The following is a 19,594-nucleotide window of genomic DNA, read 5'->3' on the forward strand; positions in this document are numbered from 1 at the left end:
AAATAGACGGACCCGGTGGATGCAGCAGTTCCAGAGGCGTGGATTCCCACTGTTGTCTCCTCCAGGACGAAGCCGGCTCTTGCAGCAGAGAAATGCGGCGCTAGCCCGCTGTCCGGCCGGCACAGAAAAAGATGCGCCGTCCGGTGGTTTCTAATAATAGCCGATCTTATTTTTACCACGCCTTATTGCATTATGGATGCCTGTGGAATGGCGTCCCTTCGAGGTAGCGTGGGAACGTCTCAGTGAGTCTGTCTCGGGGCTAAATGCTCCAGCATCCTCCCGAGCGCCAGAGCCAATCACCCAGAGGAGGATCCGCCGCGCCTAGCCCGAGTCCAGGCTCCTGTGCGGCGGGGATGCGTCTCTTCTAGCCGCCGCTGACGCCTTGGTTCCCCCCCTGCACATGCCGGAGCGCGATGCGGGAGTATAAGGTGGTGGTGCTTGGCAGCGGCGGCGTGGGCAAGTCCGCCCTCACCGTGCAGTTCGTCACCGGGACATTCATCGAGAAGTACGACCCCACCATCGAGGATTTCTACAGAAAGGAGATCGAGGTGGACTCCTCCCCGTCCGTGCTGGAGATCCTGGACACGGCCGGCACCGAGCAGTTCGCCTCCATGCGGGACCTGTACATCAGGAACGGCCAGGGCTTCATCCTGGTCTACAGCCTGGTGAACCAGCAAAGTTTCCAGGACATCAAGCCCATGAGAGACCAGATCATCCGGGTCAAGAGGTGAGATACGATCCACTTTACTGTGCAGTCTAATATAAACACTCTCATGCAGTAGAGACCAGAGGGGATGGGTTCTAGGCCCCTCAGCTACTTACTGGCCCCCAAGATATTGTGTTGGAAAAAGCCTCAATCATAATATCACATTATTTTGTATGTCATTTTATACAATTCATTTCATATTTACATTCAAATATTTTTTTTGACATTCGTGCTGGAGTTCCCCCCGGAACCTCCTGAGAGCCCCTAACAGTCGGAAGTCTAGACAGACACACAGACACACAGACAGATAGACGGATAGAAGGATAGAAGGATAGATGGATAGATGGATGGATAGATAGATGTATGCTCAAGTTAAGTAGCCCCTGGAACATCCTAAAAGTTAGCCCACTTGGAAAGCCCCCAAAAGACGGACGGACAGAAATATGGATAGAAAAAAAACTGTTTTCTTCTTCTTCTTCTTTTTAACTCAAGTGATCTCACATCCTCTCATCCCCCCTCCCTCCTCCGGCCCCTCCTCTCCTCCTCTCCTCCTGCTCCTCCTCTCCTCCTCTCCTCCTCTCCTCCTGCTCCTCCTCCCCTCCTTCCTCTCCTTCGTGAGAAGCGGCCACCGGCTCATATGTTCCTTATAAGAGCCCAGCTGCGGCTCACCTGTCACACATCAACCCGCTGAACTCCGGCTGGGTTTGATGTTCTCGCTCCCTCGCACATGACTAACTCAGGATGGCTCCGATCAGCGCCGTCCATTACTCAACAAACCCACTGAGCTCCTCTCAGGACGGAGGGAGACAGAGTGGAAGAGAAAAGCTTTTATCGATTTATGTATATGCCTGATTTTATATAACAGGTTGCAAGATAAGATTTTGTATAGCTCTTTAGGACAAATGTAATTAGGTCACACGGTGGCAATGGCAAAAATATATTTGCTTTAGAAATCACTTGTGCTGAAACCTTTATGCCTGTGATTTACGACACAGTTACAATCCTTGAATTCAGCTTCACTTCATATTTTAAAGTTAAAACAATACTCCTATAGCAGGATGTCCTGGACCTGGTCAAAGTGGCTGCTCATGAATGTCAGCTCTCAAAAATAAAAGCCTAAAATACTTAGAAATAAAATACAAAAACGTTAGATTTAAGTATCAGAAAGACCAGTAGCCATTTCATTCCGTTTGTGCAGCAGCAGGATTAGGCAAAAACTATCCGACCGTCTTTCTTGAGTATTTGTGGGAGAGGTGAAGCAAGCCCTAAGGAGGAACTCGACATATTATGGTGCGGTTAAGGGGGTGACACCACAATGGAGGACTTCCTGTTTGACCCCGAACCCACTGGACCTGGAGTATTCTCTCACAACGAGGCGACTGAAGTTCATGACGTCTCCTCCGAGAAAAATTCAAAGGCTAATTCAATTTCAGCCCTCGTGGGTAGAAGGTTTAATCTGATCCGAGTCGGTACTTGAGGATTGTTTTCTTCCCCTCAGTTCCCTCCTTCCCATCGCTCAAGGCCGTGGCACGTTTACTTACCTCGCTGTATATTGTCTCACAATAATTTATGATTTGATGTTTGGAGTTTGGTGCAGTGCTTCTCCAGCTGCGTCCCTGTGTGGCTCAGACGTCACGGACCGAGTGGAGGCAGGAGAGCGTCACGGCCGAGAAGGCGCAGCAGGGACGGATGCATGAGGGAACTCCTTTGAAATGAATAATATAATGATGGGATAAAACTGTGCTGTGTCGCCGCCAGCCAGACGCCACCCAGAGCAGCTTCCTACACTGCACCATCCGCCACTGTCCTCAAGTGTGTGTGTGTGTGTAAATAATTCATACTTTTATTTCACACTGCTCTGCGTTGGAAGTGGGGATTGTCTCCGTACATGCAAACCTGTGAATAAATAATTTCTCTTAAACATTTCACGGAGACAAAAGCCATATTCTCATTTAAGGATTTGATTAATTATTGATCACGACAGATGTTTGTCAGGGAGGGAAATAATTGACAGGTACATCAACAGAAAATATAACCTACTTCATTTATTTTGACATAAAATTGTCAAATTTGTCACAATCTTGCCGGAGCACCCCCCGGAACCTCCCGAGAGCCCCTCAAAGTGGCCAGGCGGACTGTGATATCTCTATCGGTTCATTCCAGGATGGGAAAAAATGCCTCATCTGGTCAGTTAAACACTGACTCTAGCCTCTGAGTGCCCATCGTTAATAACAACACCTCCTGGTTGCCATTAGCTGTCTCCAGGAGATCAGCCTCCCTCCACCCAAACTTCTTGCTGATCCAGCAGCAGGAACCACAAAGAGATACAACATGTGCCCACTCACCAGAACTTAACGAGAGTTGTGTTGGGTTGGAAGCCAAGAAGACAGCAGGCCTCCATTAGGGAGCCATATAAACCAGAATGCTTATGCAGGGCTCTTTGTGTGGGGGGGGAGCAGCAAGAGAAAAGAAGTGAGACCCTATATGTTGTTGTGCTGTGTGCGGTGCAGGTGGCTCCCAGCCACGGCCTCTTGCTGAGACAGGCTGTTCCTGCCTCGCACGAGTCCACATATCACTGCGTCGACTTGATTTGTGAAAGTGCAGCGAGAAGCAGGAAAGGCGCTCAGAGAAAGTGGTTTGAATTTGTGCACTAATTAGCCGTCCTACTGACAGATCACAAGTTTGATACCACTGACGCGTCGGTTCCATAGGCTGTATGTAAAGGTGGACGTCTCCGCTTCCTCCCACCCTCCAGGAATTAAGTTATAATATCCCGGAGACGAGTGTCTGTGCCGTAGCAAATGGGGGGGGGTTCATATCGATGCACGCTCGTCATGAGTCAGTCTCAGCTCTGAATCATGGCGCTACACCGCGTTTTTTACAGCCTCAAATAACTAATAAAAATCAAACATCATTCTGACGAGAGCTACTTTAATTTATTAGTTTTGTCCAAGTCCCATCAATTAACATGGAGGAGACGTGATGTACAACCTCTACTGCAGCGGCTCGTGTTTACAAGGAATCCATCTTCTCCTCTAACTGTCAGCAACAAAGGACTAAGTGTATTTCCCGATACTTTTACTGCCTCTGTGTTTTGTTGTGTACTATTAGCTGTTCGGTGAAGTGGAAGCCTGATACTTACATTTCAGAGTGGAAGCCGATACGAGCTCAACCAAAAACAACTGTCATGTTAAAATGATTTTTATCTGTAATAATATTTAGGAAGAAAGAAATTCTGATGTAATTGCCTAATACAGAAAGTTAGTATATTTATAATTCTACATCCAGCATAAGGAAAGTCAGAGTAAATCTTTGTTATACACTCTACTGTGATGAAATTGGTGCTTTTTGTTATATAGCTGTATAATTAGTGTATACTTACTACACAAAAATACTCTCCACAGACCCCTTTGCTATCAGTGCAGACAGATCAGGGTGTCGCCCAGTGATCTCCTCACTAGCACGTTAGGAGGAGGAGGAGATGAGGAGGAGGAGGAGGAGGAAGCATGTTTCCACGCTGCACTGATGCTGTGTCTAATGGCAGGAGGTGACCATCACGCACCGCTGAGTGGGAGCAAGGGTGGAGCGGTGAAAACTACGTTTCCCAGGGGGCACGTTGGTGAATAGGTACAAAGCAACTCCCCGACCTCAGGCTTTTAGCAATCGGCATCGGCGTGGGGGGGAGTTGTTGGTGTGTAAAGTGAGAGAAGAAGAGCCACCAGCAAAGTGCTCGTTGTTGGTGTGTAAAGTGCTCGGACTTAACATATTTACGGCGCTAAGTGTTCTCACCGTGCGGCGCCATTTATCACATTCAGCACGGACCCGTAGTCCTGAGCCGACATCTGGAAACACATCTGTGCATTGTTCCAAACCGATCTGAGAGGCGTGTGACTTTCACAGATTGTTTTAGAAAACCAAAAGCATAAATCTGAGAATTGTCACAAAGTGAAGCTTCATTTCTGCTGCAAAAAAAATCCCTTTTGTTTGCCTGAACGTTTCGCCAACAGATTTATTTACTTGGTGACCCCCCGATCTGGCAATCTGGGAGTTCCCTCATTTAGTTGATTGTCAGCTTTAGATTCCAGATCCCAGCGGAACATTTAAAGTGCGACAACATCAGTTGGGAGGTATTTTAGGGTCGAACAGGAAGTTGACAGAGTGGTGAACGTGGTTGTGTCGCACTTTCTACTCTGAGGTCATTGGAGCCTGGTTCCAGATCTCAGAGGTGCTGCCGAGTAACAACTAAGCCCACAGTGTGATATATATACGTACAGTTTTAACTTGTGTACAAATAATATCCAAAATCTTTGCAGCAATGTTCAATCCCAAAGAAATCCACATTTTTATCCAAGGTAACAAACAGGACGTTATTTTTTTTTTTAAAGTTGTTTTTTAAACTCAAGTCTTTATTTCCCACTTTGAATTGTTTCCTTCATTTAACTTCTCAGAACAGCAGTAAAACGAACGAGCCCCTGTACACTAAACTATACAGCGTTTCCATCTGAAGTAAAGGAAAGTGCAGAGGCGCTTCGGCTGTACCATTAAAGATGGAAATGAAGCTTTGGGGGTTTCATCATAAAAAAACAACAGACTCTGAAAACCTTCTCCATCTGCTGTGCAGGCCCTCTCTCTGTCTGTTGTTCACAGGAATGTTTGTTATGTTGTTTTCTTCCTTTCGTCCCGAGCGCCTCAGCGCCTCGGAAACGTTGGAAAAGCTTTGTTCTCCTGCAGAGTAACACCCTCTGGGGAGTTAACACAGTGTAGGCAACACAATGTATAGGTTGTGTGACTCCTCTGTCCCGGGGGGGTGCACGAGCAGCCACGAGCGTGAAGCTGTGTCACACGATGCAGCAGCTCCAGCTATTAATTAACAGCAGATGCAGGGCGAGCGGAGAGTGGGCCGGGGGGGGGGGGCTGCAGGGGAAAAAAGCCTGACTGTTCTTTTTGTAATTGGTGATGTGTGTTCATCGTTGCTGTGGGGCCTCGTGAAACCAGGTAAGTGGAGTCGCGGTGGTGTTTTAGCACAGCAGGTAGCATTAATAAGGCTGTCGTGCCCCGAGGATAAGTGGAAAATGTGGAGTTATAAACACTGCTTCTCTGTGTGTGTGTGTGTGTGTGTAGGTGGGAGGGTTTGTGTGTGATTGCCTTTTACCCAACAGCTGGAATAACCCCCTGCAGAGCGGAGGCACTGACAGCAGCGGGTTCTTGTGTGTTTTAAAGGTCAAAGATAAATATTCCACTTTTATTATGAGAAGGGAGGGATTCGGACCTGTGGCTTTCCAGTACAGATCTTCAACTTGTACATAAAGATGGAATGTTTATACATGTGCTCGACCAATCACGAGCCAGTCCCAGCTGTCAATCATATTGCTAGACCCAATTTTCGGCAGGATGACAAACCACCTTTGAGAAAAATGTATTGAACGTGCACTTTGACTTTTGAATTGATCCATGTCCCACCCGCTAACATGGAGGAGGCGGGATTAATGTCAGAACAAGGTGATTTGGCTTCACTCTCAGGAAGCTGCCATCTTTATACACATGATAAATGAGCAGCGTGTGGGTCCTGTAGCCGAACACAGTTTCCTTCTCTCAGCATCATACTGTTCTTTTCTCCGGAGACACCCCACAGATTTTATTTTAATATCCATATCTCTGTATCATTTCCTAAGCCGTCAGCCACCTGCTGCTCCCTGGTCCATGAATCTAACGCCACTTCCCTCTCGCCGCATTCTGCAAACACAGAAACTCTGCATTTTCACGCAGCCGCTCGTTTCAGCCAAGCAATCCAAACACGTTCCAAGTGTGCTGGTAATTCCCAGAATGCACGGCTGCCAGCTCTGGTGCTGGACCAGTCACAAGTAGTGGTTTCCTCCTGATTTTTATTTGTACAGTAAGTTGAGTGAATACAGAACAGGCAGAGCATAAACACCAGTTAATGCCATGGATGCTTTTGACGGGATTATGGGTAAAACGGTGAGGACGCAAGTATTCACCAGTTATTTGAAGTAAAAGTACTCCAGTGAAAACATACACCACTACAAGAAATATCTACTATCAGGGAAAACTGCAGTTTTTTAGCCACTTGGCGTTCATCTCAGATAATTACTCTACTCTCTGTTTTGGTCTCCATCCGCTTGCTTCTTCTTTCCATTTCCACGTTTTCTCTTTGTTCTTTCCTTTCCATGGAATTCTGATTAGTGCAGCTTTAAAGTTTCAAAATAAAACCATTAATTATGGAGAATACCATCTGTCAGTGTTCTGGAATCAGCTTCTTTGCACAGGAATATGTGAACTGTGTTTAAATGCTGTAGCCTGTTATTCAATGACACATGCTATCAGCCTGTAAATCCCTGTGGGGCAACTTTTCCTCCTGCTGCGTGGAGCAGTTTCACTTTCTCCTCATCTACCGGGGAGGGGGGGGGGCTCTTGTTTTGATGCCCCCCCCCCGGAGACGCTGGCCTTCCCTGTGTCTTTGTAGTTATATATAGAGTCTCTCCTGTGAAGCTGTCAGGTTGCATTTGTCTGCGCTCTCCTCGTTCACACTTCACACCCTCCGCACTCTGGCTTCTCCGAAACGCGAGATGCTTGTCTGAGGTCAGCTGATGCTGGTGGCGTGGACGTGCTGCGGTGGGTCGCTGGGGGGGGGGATGTCAAGCTGCAGGGAAGGTCGATGGCATTTGAGCCTTTTTCTCTCTTCTCTTCTAGTCCGCGTTATTCATCATTTGCTCTTTTTGAGAAGTTCTGTGCAGAATTCCTCCAGAGGGGGTCAGAGGTCAAGGACGCGCTCAAGGGCACTTGGGCAGGTGCTTCTGTGTCCGTCGGGCCGATGCTCTCCTCCCTGCCGCCGCCTCTCTGGCCCTCGCCATGCCTCACTTCTTCCCCCGGCTGAGTGGAGTGGCAGCAGAGGCCACCAATTTGTGGATAAGAGCCCATTTCTGAATAGCACCAGCAGCTCAATAAGCCGAGCTGGGAAGGCACTTATGAATGACTGATGGTTGGAGGCCATTAGTTGGTGTGCGCCATTATCTGGAGAGAGGATATACACCCTCTGTAATCTGTTGTTATATAATCCCAGAAAATATACTTAAATGGAAAATGTGTATATCTGATCTATCTCATTAAATATCCAGCTATTTAAATATACATCAAGGTGCAGCGTACAAAACACGGACACCTCACAGAGATACTTGTACAGCTTCATCTCTGTGCTTTGCCCTTCAAGGATCTTTGCTCCAACAAAGTCTCTGTGTCTTCTAATCCATCGTGTCCACGCACACATCAGGCCAATCTAAATATGAAGTGGAAAATAGTTGTTTCCGACTTTCGCCTCCTCCCAGCACATTAGCTTCATTCAATTATTCAATAACCTGTTCCATTACTCTCCCGCAGCCTGGTTTCCTCGTATTGATGCCCAACGGGGAGGAGCACTGGGATCGCCGGCTGCACGCTGGGAGCGGGGGGGCGGGAAGGAGAAAGCTTTCTAAGACGCAAAGATGGAAAAGACGCAAAGTGGAGAGCTAATGATTTTGTATGAGAATCCTGAGCCGGTAAATGTGGAAGTCTAATGTATTCAGGAATAAATAGAGCATCGAGAGGAGCCACTTTCTGTCTCTCCGTGCAATGACAGTTTTCTAATGGGACCTCCTGCTGGGATCAGACACCCGGGGAGGGATGGAGGCCTCCTGGGAAGCTGGGGCTGAATGTAGCTGCTCCATTGTGCATTGTTCCAATCGCTTATTGTTTCAGCATCTAACTTATACAGTATGTAGGCCAATAACACAAACACACACACACACTCATTGCCCTCTATCTGTATCAGGAAGTCCCCGTCGTCTCCTGTTTGGAAGGCGGACTCCTCCTGACGTCTTCTCTTGTTTCCAGGTACCAGCAGGTGCCCGTGGTGCTCGTGGGCAACAAGGTGGACCTGGAGGAGGAGCGGGAGGTGTCCCCCAGCGAGGGCCAGGCGCTCGCCGAGGACTGGGGCTGCCCCTTCATGGAGACGTCGGCCAAGAGCAAGACCATGGTGGACGAGCTGTTCGCCGAGATCGTCAGGCAGATGGACTTCTGCCCCCTGCCGGACCGGAGGGAGGCCTGCTGCCCCGCCTGCAGCGTCCAGTAGCGGCCCCGTTGGCCTGCTGGAGGGGGGGGGCGGGAGCTAGGAAGAGGATGGACTCATCGTTAGCTAGAATGAAGATGGAAGGGGGGGGGGGGGGGTTCAAAAGCAAAAACACCTGCTCTTGCTTCACTTAGTTTGATCTAAAAGTTCAGGCCTTTGAGTTGGAAACGTAGGAAATCATGTAGCAGAGGTAGACAACCTTCAACTTTCATTACTGCTCCTCACACAGGGCGGATTCCCCCACTTGACCTCCCACGTCCACCACCGTCCCCGTCTCAGTCCCCCCCCACCCACTGATTTTACAAGGTTGAACTTTCCTGGGTTTCCCAAAGGCAGCACGGTGCCAAAACCATCTCCAAAGCCAAAGTGGCTCAACGCTTCTTGGGGGAACCAGCCATAGCTCTGAGCAGGGACGGCGGCAACCCCCGTTTTTTTTTTTTTTCTTCTGCTTGTGTCTTTTCTTTTTTGCACTTTGGAGACTTGTTGTGACGGTGCAAGAACAATCACCGGGTATCTGAGGGGATGTCACCACTGTGAGGGAGTCGTGCAGCGGGCCCGCCTGATGACGAATGAATGAACAGATGAACGAATGTCTTAACAAAGAAAAGAAAAAGGAAACAGCACCTTTGGGGGAAACTCACCCGGAAGATCCCAAACGTCGACCTACTTGCGGAGGGTGTGTGCATGGAGTCGTACCGTCACCACGCTGACATCCAGTACAATCAATCTCACCCAAAGAGATGGCGACCGGTCGAGCGAGCGAGCGGCCGGTCGCCGGGACGGTTGTCTTTACACTTTACAGACGATACAAATGCCTTGTTTCATTGTGTGGAGTGAATCGGTGTCAGTGTGTAGTTCATTTTATCTTTCATCACGTCAGAAATGTCCGTGGGTCAATGTCAGAAACACTTATTTTCAACAAAAATAAACCTTTATGCACAAGTTTGTCGTGTTGGTTTGTTGCTGGGGAGGAGTTGAATGTTTCCCTCTCTCTCTCTCTGGCTGTGGCGTCCAGGTGATTTATGGTGATTTGCTCCTGCGGCGGTGTGTCTGCCAGGCCCCCGGTGTCGTGCCGCTCCTGCTCCTGCTGCTGATTCTGGTCCCGGAGAATCCAAACAAGCATTCGTCAAATTCCACGTGTCATTAGGGAGCCTATTAGAGGGAGGACACGTGTGGGTCCTGAGCCAAGAGCTTGACTTTGGTTTTTTGGAAAGTTACGAGAAAGAGAGAGTAAGATGATTAAGAAATAAAGTGGAGGGACCCTATAAATATTTTAAAAAGTTACTGTAGGTGCCTGTAGAAATATCAAAGAAGTATAGGATGTTTGTCAGAATAGTAAGGATCATTGTGATCATGATAATAAGAACTAAATAACCAGTTTTTATTAATATTATATTATATTGTGGATTATTGTTTCTGTCATGAGGGAAACCAAAATGAGCACTAATGGCGACACCTGCAATAAACAATAAACAAACACCATTATTATATCCCATCATCATTATATGTTATATTATAATATTTTTATTATATGATATTGGGTCTTTCTTGAGGGAAACTATAATTATCTTATTATTGTTATTTCTCCTTGCAGAGAATATAATATAATCATTTATGCAGTTTCCTTTATTCAAACATAATTGAAATGAGTACTAACAGCGACACCTGCTGTCATAATGTATAACTGCAGTTAATTCAAAGTTGGAAAAAAGTAACAACAGCGGCACCTGCTGTCATAATGTATAACTGCAGTTCATTTTTAAAGTATTATTTCGAAGTGTTATTTAAGGTATAAGTAACGCAATTATTATAACAATTATAAAAAAGTATATTGCAAATATTATTTAGTCGTGAGAATGCTGTATTTGTACAGATAACGTATTTAATTCAGAGTAGAATCAGTACAATGCAAGTTCCCTTATATATGAGCCGAATTGAAAAAGTCCAAACAGCGACGCCTGCTGTCGTAATGTATAACTGCAGTTCATTTTCTCCGTCAGGCGGAACCTTTTCCAAACCTCAGGTCCTAGTTCCTCCACGGACCTAAATAGAGGTCGTACACATAGCAGGCATGGCGTCCTTCAGCCTCTAACTGACTTTCTTCCGTCTGCTGCAGCTTCTCTTTCCGCTTCTGCTCGTTTTATTCCATAAGTCTGAAGAGATATTTGATAAAATGGCGACGAGGACCGCGAGTCAACTTCTCCTTCGCCGTAAGTAGCTGCTGGTTTACCGGTGACAGGCTAGCGTTAGCATGGGAGCTAGCAGGGAAAGCTCGTAGCGTCAGGTTGCACCAGTGGATAGAAATACTCACAACAGACATAATAGAGACAACAGACACATAACAGGCATCATAAAGACAGCAGACATACAACAGACATCATGAAGTAGACAGACCCACAACAGACAACATTATTACAGACCACAGACATGTCCTCACTTGACTCCCTGTAAATTTACCTGTAGGACATTACAGTAAATTAACCAATCAACCAATCAACGTTCGTCTTGCACCGTTACTGTTAATTGGAGTGATTCACAGTTAATTCAATGATGAGCCAAAAGTATTATAGAAAAAGAAGAAAAAACATATAATAATGATAACACTTTGTTCATGATATACAATTTAAAACATAGATGCAATAAATTATAGTCCTAAACACTGATATACCGGTTTACATGTGGTTACTACATAGAAGGGCGTCCACACTCACCTTTGAAATAACAAAACTTAATCTAAATGTATAATTGGTGACTATCTTTAAAGCTGAACCTCTCTCTCTCTCTCTCCTTTTGCTTTCCGAAGGTTATGCGTCCACCGCCGCAGCAGCCGTGCGTCCACCGGCTGCCGCGCTCCGCAGCCAGCGCAACGCCGTCTTCTCCAGAGAGCAGGGCCGGCAGCGAGCTCTGTACCCGCGCATCGAGAAGATCGAGGTGTCCATGCGCGGCCCGGGGCTGGAGGGCACGCTGCTCGTCATGAACAGAGGGATTTCCACGCCGCTGAGCTGTGCCAGACGTAAGGGAGAGGGAATACAACCAATCTTCAGCTCTGTATGCATGTATTGATGATGTATTGCTTCATGTAAATACTTTCTCATTTGGTTCAACTCCTGTTTCCCTCAGACTTGACAGAGCATCACGTGACTAACTCGGCTCTGGCCCTGGTCGATGGGGAGCTCTGGCCTCTGCACCAGCCCCTCACCCGCTCGTGCTCACTCACCCTGCTCTCATTTAAGGACAGCGACCCAACACTGGTCAACCAGGTACTTTACTCATGGAAACTTTTGTAAATGTCAACAAATATAAATATTCAAAATATTTATATATAATATGACTCTCCTCTGTCTCGTCCTTCCAGGCCTACTGGCGCTCCTGTGCTGCCATGTTGGGTCAGGTGCTGGAGACGGCCTTTAAGGACAACTACACTGTGGAGCTGCTCAGCTCGCCAGAGGTGCCAGGTAGACCAGCTCCTCTTCCTCTTCATCTCAGTCAATCAGCGAGCAGCAGAACTATTTTTTGACAGAAAGCATCAGTTGGATGTATTATCTGGTCTCCGCTCGATCCCAGACTGATTAGAACATAATTAAAAACAAGCGAAATTGTTGCACTAACTGTTTATTCACCTTATTTGTATCCGCGTCACTTGTTTCTCCAAAGTCACTGTAGGAGCCTTCTGCTGTGATGTGGCCCTCGACCCTCAGCTGGATTCATGGACTCCCTCAGAGGTGTGTGAACTTCTTTCCATCTGCTTCACTTTCCCTATTAATCAATCAAATGTCTTTATTTTTGTTTTCATGGTCTGTAGTTTGGTAAAAAGCTTGAAGGCTTTATTTTGACCGTACTTCAGTATTATGATGGTAAACAATATCCTGACAAAGAAACCCTCACAGTCATTGTTTGGCCTGAATAAAATAAAATAAAATAAAGATCCTCCTGTGAACCACGTCTTGTGCCTTTCTCTCCGTCCTCTTCTCCCCAGGAGACGCTGCGCTCCCTGACCCGAGGGGCCCAGCAGCTGATCCACCACGACCTGCCCTGGGAGCCTCTGGAGGTGGTGCCGTCTGTGGCGCTGGAGGTTTTCTCACACAGCAGGTAAATTAGTACTGTTTACCTCAGATACTCCTACTGTACATCTACATAGTCCTACTTCACATGGTCGCTGTCGATCCACCACAGGTTTGAACTTTATTTATTTTTTCCCCAGGTTTAAACAGGAGGAGGTGGAAGAGAAAGCAGCACAAAATCCCAAAGGAACAGTGATGCTCTACAGGTGATTTCACAAACCCATGCTGGATAACTTAATTTCTGTCTAATATTCTTAATAAACTGTCACTACCTTGTGTTATTTATGTATATCTAAAGTGCACATTATTTGTGTAGATGTGGCGACCATGTGATGTTGAGTGGGGGCCCTCTAGTGGCCAGGACAGGCCAGTGTTCCCAGTACGAGGTGACTGCTCTCCACAGCCTGGGTCAGGGGCCCTGGGGCCTCCAGCGCCGGGCCCAGGGCCTCTCTTTGCCTCTGCAGCTGCAGGTAGGGACACGTGTGCTCATGTACCACTGTGATACATATTTAATACACCTAAGTACAATTTATATTTTTTATTTCATATACAACACACATTCTTTATTTTTTCACTTATATTTGAAGACTTTATTTCTTCTTGTTTTATTCAGTGTTTCTTTTTTAGAAAGTTTTCCATTCGATTATTGGTCAAATCTATTTTAGCATTGATTTGTAAATGTATCATGTCAGTAAATGGTTCTTCTCAAATCAATGATGTGCAGTAAAAGAACTTTACTGGTGTGTTCCCTTGTCTCCATGTCACGTCTTCTCTCTGTCGTTGCAGGCTCACCACACAGTCTGGAGGAAACTGCGGCGGCGAGCAGAGAAACTGGTACGAGCAGCAGAAGTTATCAGTTTTCTACCCGACGCACTCGCTCCCCGGCAGTGACGAGGCGAGGGGCTGTTGGCTGGATACCTGCTCCGCATACAGCCGGGCTTCCCCCCCCCCCCCCCCCCCCGCGCTGCAGCCGCCACTTCCGATTCACACGGCAGCCAGAGGTTGAGATTTAACGCGGCTATTTTTATTGCTTTTCATTTATACTTTGGCAAAGAAACAAGGGAGGAGAGGCGGCGCAGGCTTCAGGAGGAACCAGGTCTCATGAAGGACAAACCTCTTTTTTCTGATCTCAACATCAGAGGCTCGAGATCCAAAGGAGAAGTATTTTTAAATCTCTCCGGGTTCAAGCTGTGTTTGATCCTGACATTGAGATTGATGCTGCGTCGAATCTGAGGGAGAAGCATAAATTCTTCACACTAAAAACTAGGCTGTGGGTTAATTTTGGACTGAGCCATTTAGGCGAAGTAGATTTTGCTGCAGCCTTTTTCTGGCATTCTCTGCACATCAGCGATTGGGTAATACGAAGAAAAAAATCATGTACTCATTAATCGACACGCTTGATTTGGCAGCTGATGACACACTGCGCTGTGTGGCCTACATTTTAATTTGCAGATATACGGATATTCCGGGGAAATTGAATTAGAACTTTATTGAAGACAAATGTCTGAACGTCACAGTTGGACATTAAATGTGAAGAATGTTTTTGGGATGACGTCTTTCTGGCGTTTTGTTTTTACAAGCCCAGGATGAGCATGCAGCGCTGAAACCCAGTCTGAGAGGACTCTTCCATATTATCACCCGCTGCAGTGATGTTGGCTGCGTGGTGCACGAGATGTGGACAGAGGGCAGTCGCCTTGTCCTCGTCGTCCCTCGGGTTTACAGAGACGCTTATCAGCAGAGTGAAGCAGAGATAGAGCCCGTTTGAAGGGCGTTTAAACAGCCGTGTGTTCAGCATGTGGAGGAAGTGAAACCTAATGCACATACTTTCCCTTCAGCAGCTCGTTCATCACCACATGACTGTTTTTATAAAACCACAGGAGGCTTGTTTGTCTTGGTTTGTTCAGTGTTCGCCGATAAAAAGCTCCAAGGACACAGTGTTTCCCCATTAATATTCTACAAAGTCCTCAGGGATGATGCACGTAAAGATTAGTTCTGGTTTTGATTATTTCTAGCTTTCATGATAACGCTGTGCTCGTTAATATAAATCCCAGATCGGTGCAACAAAGTCCAAAAGAGAAAAAGCACCAGCGATTAGATGTGATCAGATGTGTTGAGCCACATTTTCTGAAAACTTCAGTGTGTGTCTATGAAAAGTCGCTAATAGTCCCTGAGTGTGCAGGAAAACTTCATCTGCAAAGTTATGTGCATAAGTAGAGATAAAAGAGGTTTAAACTCTTCTTTGTGTGTTACAATGTCAACAGGTTTGTTGTTTTCTCCACCTTCAGCATGTGTCACCGCACAGAACTCACCACTTACTCCTCTATCAGAGCAGCGAGGCGTGGGCGGGCCCGTCCCTCAGCCGGCTGCAGGCAGTGGGGAGGTATGTCCCCCGTCTGCCTCCAGCTGGCGCTCGAACACGGCCGCCCACACTGCAAACAGATTCTCCCAAATTTTCTCTGTGGGGGGGGGGGAAGCATCGTGCTCCGACAACCTCTCCGTGGAAGTGTTCTTTTTAAAAGACTGTTTTTAAGCCTTTTCTGCTTTATCGAACGAGGACAAAAGACCGAAACAGCTCAGAGAGACGATGTAATTATCATTATTAACGTTGACATTTTCTTATTTTGCACAGGTGGAGCTGCCGAAACCGGAAGAAGTGACCCCACCCTCCCTTCCTGTCTCCGACCCCCCGGCGACGACCTCTGCGTAACCTTCCACACCCACATACACACATCGACTTGTGTCCCGCTGTATTCTGTTGTTCAATAAATGTGTAAAACAAACTTGTAACAAAACATTTCCACTCATCTCTCTCTTACTGAAACCCCGGGGAACCGTTTACCTCGACCCCCTTTGTCGTATAAAACACAGACGTCACGGTTGCATTGTGTGCGTTTGTGTTAAAAGTGGTTTTAACACTCCCTGGGGGGTTTATAACTGTACAGCTGATTGTGGGTGTAGTAGTGCGCTGACAAAATGGAAATGTGTGTGTGTGTGTCAGCAGTTTGCTTAAGAAAAAAAGCGGCGTGTGTGTTGGGTGAAGGTCAGGCGGCGGCGGCGCAGCTGTTGTGTCTATCGCTGGTCAAACAGGTGGCTCCCAATCCTCCCAGTGTGGATTCGAGGTTTGTTTTTCACTGGTTTTTTTTTTTTTCTCTCCCAGAATTCCAGCTTGTTGACGAGTTGGAGACGACACAGAAAAACATCCCTGCTACTTTAAAACCTCAGTGAACTGGAAGGCTGGTAGTTTGGTACAACTTCCTAATAAGACGCCTTTAAGTTTAATCTTTGCTAACAAATGTTGATAATAATTTAAAAGAGAAACAAAGAATGTTCACAGTCCTCCCTGGTCCGCTGTTTATCAGGAAACTCTGACCACAACGGACGGATATTCAAGACACAAACTCCACTGACCCACATACACACACACACACATACACACAAACACACTGTGTCACCCTACAGGGAATCTGTGTTTTATTTAGTTTATTTCTGTGTTTCCTTCCCAATGGAAAGATGATTGGTATAATTTTCACAGTGCAAGTCATTTATTAATTATCTAAATGGAATTTTAAACTTAAATGACAAAGATAATACTTAAAACTTTTATAAAACAAAAGACTAAGTCTCATAATGAATGCTCTCAAGGGAAGTGTAGAAAAGATTTCTGGCCTTTTCCCTCTGCTATCAGTCTTTAGGCTGATTTCTTGGCCTGTGTCCACTCGTTCTTTTAACCATTAAAGAAAACCATGAACAGCAACTAAAGGTTTAATACAGACGCCTCATTTGAAAGTGGGACCAGTAGTATTTACAGGGTGGACAGGTTCAGCTCACCATGTGTGTGTTCACTGTACAGGTGCTTGCACAGACAGCTGGTTATGTTTAATCACCACCAATGACATCAAGAAAATCGAGCAGTCGTCCCCCCTCCCCCAGGTTTGACACCCGAGCCCCTGCCCCTGTTTTTGTGTGTCTGTGTTTTTGTGTGTGTGTCTGTGTGTGTACGAACAAGAAAATGTTCATATAAAACCAACTTCAAAACCTCTTTTAGTCCAACGTGCGTCTAAAAGCTGTTCCTCACTGATGGAGAAACTTTCTTCTCTGCACTTAAACCAACATTATCTCTCTCATACTGTGAGTAAACAATCAGGATGGAGAAGTCCCTCTGTGCAGCTGTTCCCCCCACTCAGATGTCCCACCACCCCCACCCCCAGCACACCACTCACTGTGTGTGAGACACACCCAAGCACATTTGCCCCCCCCCCCCCCCCGGACTTACAGCCAGTCACACCAATTCAGATGTTTGAACCAGTGCCCTGAATTACTCGCCGCTGTGGAATGACTCAAACATGATTCCATTTGAAACACTACTAACTCACAGGGATAATGTGTTCCTGGAAATGAATTTAGAAGGACTCACATGGTTCCCCTCAAACTGAAGGTGTGTGTCTGGGTGCTGAGGCCGAGTCGGAGTGTTCCTAATGAAATCTGGGGTTCAGTCCCACACGTGCTTGGTCAATAGTGATTTACTGGGGAGTCATTGATCTGCAGGAGTCGGGTTAATGAAACCGTCGCTGGTTTATCTCTGAGCCGACAGTTGGTTTAACAAACCTCATCAGATAACTGCTGCTCCTATTTCAAATCCCCTGGAAACAGATTCTCTCACGTTCTTAGTCACAACTCCACCTTTTAAAAGATATTTGGTGGTATTACTTACTGCCACTATATAGTATTATATAGGTATTGAGCCTGGGAAGGGATGATGTAAGGAGGCAAGATTTTGTTTTGTTTGTTTGTTTTCCACTTCAACCTTTTCACACTTCTCAACTCTGTTTTCCTTTACATTCCCTTATTTTTGTTAATATTTGAACACTTACTATCAAAGGCACCCTTTGTAAAATGCTTAATGTTGGAAATCATTAGTAAATGCTTCTACATTAAGATTTTAACAAATGGGTTTTGGTCCATATTGTCTGCAGCCCTTTGCCAAAAGGAAAGTGCTCGTGGGTCTTAAAAGGTTTCACACAGCCTGCCAACCCAAAGTTTGGTTTAATTAATGGCTCTAATAATAGATTTGTGAAGATTCTAATAAAGCTATTCATTACAAGGGTGCCTGTAAGTAAGTGGTTCATTGATTCACACTCGTTCAAGTCAGAGATAAACCATGTTTATGTAGACATGTAGATAAACCATGTTTATCTCTTTCTTTTGTCTGTTTGGAAGAAAACTGTGGATTTAATCTGCAGAAAAACTCAGTTCACGTTGTTCAGTCATCTTAGAAAACAGACCGGGGTCAAACCGGGTCCGATTCTGGCTGAGGTGCGACTGTTGCCCTACCCACTTGACCCCCGCGACGTGGCCATTTGGCAGTGCAGTGCGCGTCTTGGACACGGCGCTGCGCTCTCGGCGCTCGGGCTGAAGGCGCAACCCCGCCCTCCCTCCACCTCCTTCTCCATCTCCGCCTCCACCTCAGCCAGCGAGAGCCGACAGCCTGGAGAGAGAGAGAGAGAGAGAGAGGAGTCATTCATCCGCTTCTTCCACAGTCACCGAGCCAGCACAGCCACTCTCCCGCAGCCAGGACACCGGCGTCTCCAGCCTCTCCGCCGCGGCTGTGCGCACCGCTCATCCCCGCTCCACGCCCCGCCAGCAGCCAGCAGCAGCCGCCGCTCCGCGTCCCCGCCGCTCCTCTCCGCCCCTGCGCCGGGCCGGTCCGGTCGCCTACCTTCCCCCCTGGAGAGCAGGTTCTTCCCTGGAAGCTGGATGAATTATTGGGGAGTTGGGAACAAGTGCGAGAAGAAAGCTGACGCTCCTCGCTCCGGCCAGGGAAGAAGACACTCCAGAGCCAGAGTTGTGGACGATGATGGAGGGGACGTCCCTGTATCTGCCTATTGTCGTTTTACTGATGCAATGTAAGTGGCAAATGGAAACTATTCACTCAGGAGAACAACAGTTGGTCTGTGTAGACTTGTGTTGGATCAAATATTATAGGAAAAGGCTGATTCAAGTGAGTTGAATGTGTTTTAACTCAGCTTGTCAGGAAATTTAGAATAATTCCCAATGGATCAATGGTTTACCTTATAAAGAGTTCATTTAAAATCAGCACTTGAGACTTTAAATGTCTTTAAAAGGAAGATTTTCTTGCTTTTCTGTCGAGTTTTGTGATTTTTTGACTTTAGTCCACTGGAATGTTTGTGGCGGAATCACAAAATCTTATGAAATCTTTATTTTTTGAGTATTTCTTCAGAGCCCATCTGTGAGAGTGGGCTGGCGGTGCTGCCAGGCTGTGCTCCCCATAGTTGGCCCAAAACAAAAGTTGTACATGGCCGGGTGCCACCTATTGGGGTGTGCACAGCCCGGCGGTGGCGGGTGGGCACCCGTGTTTTTCTTTTGGCAGAACCGGTGGTGGCTCCGTGTAGCCTATGAGGTCAGCGGCTGGACTGTAACCAGAAACGTCACTCTGTGATTTATCATAGCAGGCGGCTGGAGGGAACACAGGGGAATCCAAGTGGAAAAACCTGAGATAAACTGTGTTTGGATGGAGATAACAGCCTCTAATGTTCCCTGATGATGATGCAAACCTGTGTGGCGTGCTGGAGAAGGGAGTGTTTGTGTTGTTGGGACACCAGGGGAGCAGCAGCAGTGTGACACGGATGCGATGAGACAGTGAGAGTGAGTGATGCACATTTGTCTCCACGTTTTGCCACCTGTCAGGTC

General features: G+C 46.7%; 3 protein-coding genes across 6 annotated transcripts in view; all 3 read left to right on the top strand.

Annotated features, from left to right (window-relative positions):
* LOC133933412 (ras-related protein Rap-2a-like) lies at positions 1–18,644 on the top strand. Of its 2 annotated transcripts, XM_062380520.1 has the most exons (3): positions 1–727; positions 8,591–8,721; positions 18,382–18,644. In XM_062380520.1, the coding sequence occupies exons 1-3, from the start codon at positions 414–416 to the stop codon at positions 18,642–18,644; spliced, it is 708 nt and encodes a 235-aa protein (XP_062236504.1). In that variant the 5' UTR covers positions 1–413. The 2 variants fall into 2 exon arrangements, with proteins under 2 accessions (XP_062236504.1, XP_062236503.1); XM_062380519.1 differs by lacking the exon at positions 18,382–18,644 and having other exon boundaries at positions 7–727; positions 8,591–9,759.
* On the top strand, positions 10,870–15,678 carry mrpl39 (mitochondrial ribosomal protein L39). Its single transcript, XM_062380509.1, has 10 exons — positions 10,870–11,035; positions 11,629–11,838; positions 11,946–12,085; positions 12,181–12,280; positions 12,480–12,547; positions 12,802–12,914; positions 13,027–13,092; positions 13,203–13,356; positions 13,673–13,720; positions 15,516–15,678. Exons 1-10 carry the CDS (start codon positions 10,999–11,001, stop codon positions 15,591–15,593), a joined length of 1,014 nt encoding a protein of 337 aa, XP_062236493.1. The 5' UTR covers positions 10,870–10,998; the 3' UTR covers positions 15,594–15,678.
* The window catches only part of jam2a (junctional adhesion molecule 2a), an 11,180-nt gene continuing 10,175 nt past the window's right edge, over positions 18,590–19,594 (top strand). For all 3 annotated transcript variants that reach the window (XM_062380514.1, XM_062380515.1, XM_062380516.1), the window contains exon 1: positions 18,590–18,789. In XM_062380514.1, coding sequence (XP_062236498.1) covers positions 18,738–18,789 — 52 coding nt within the window. In that variant the 5' untranslated portion in view covers positions 18,590–18,737. The remainder of the gene's footprint in view (positions 18,790–19,594) is intronic.

The sequence above is a fragment of the Platichthys flesus genome, chromosome 22, assembly GCF_949316205.1.
Source record: "Platichthys flesus chromosome 22, fPlaFle2.1, whole genome shotgun sequence".
Lineage (NCBI taxonomy): Eukaryota > Metazoa > Chordata > Actinopteri > Pleuronectiformes > Pleuronectidae > Platichthys > Platichthys flesus.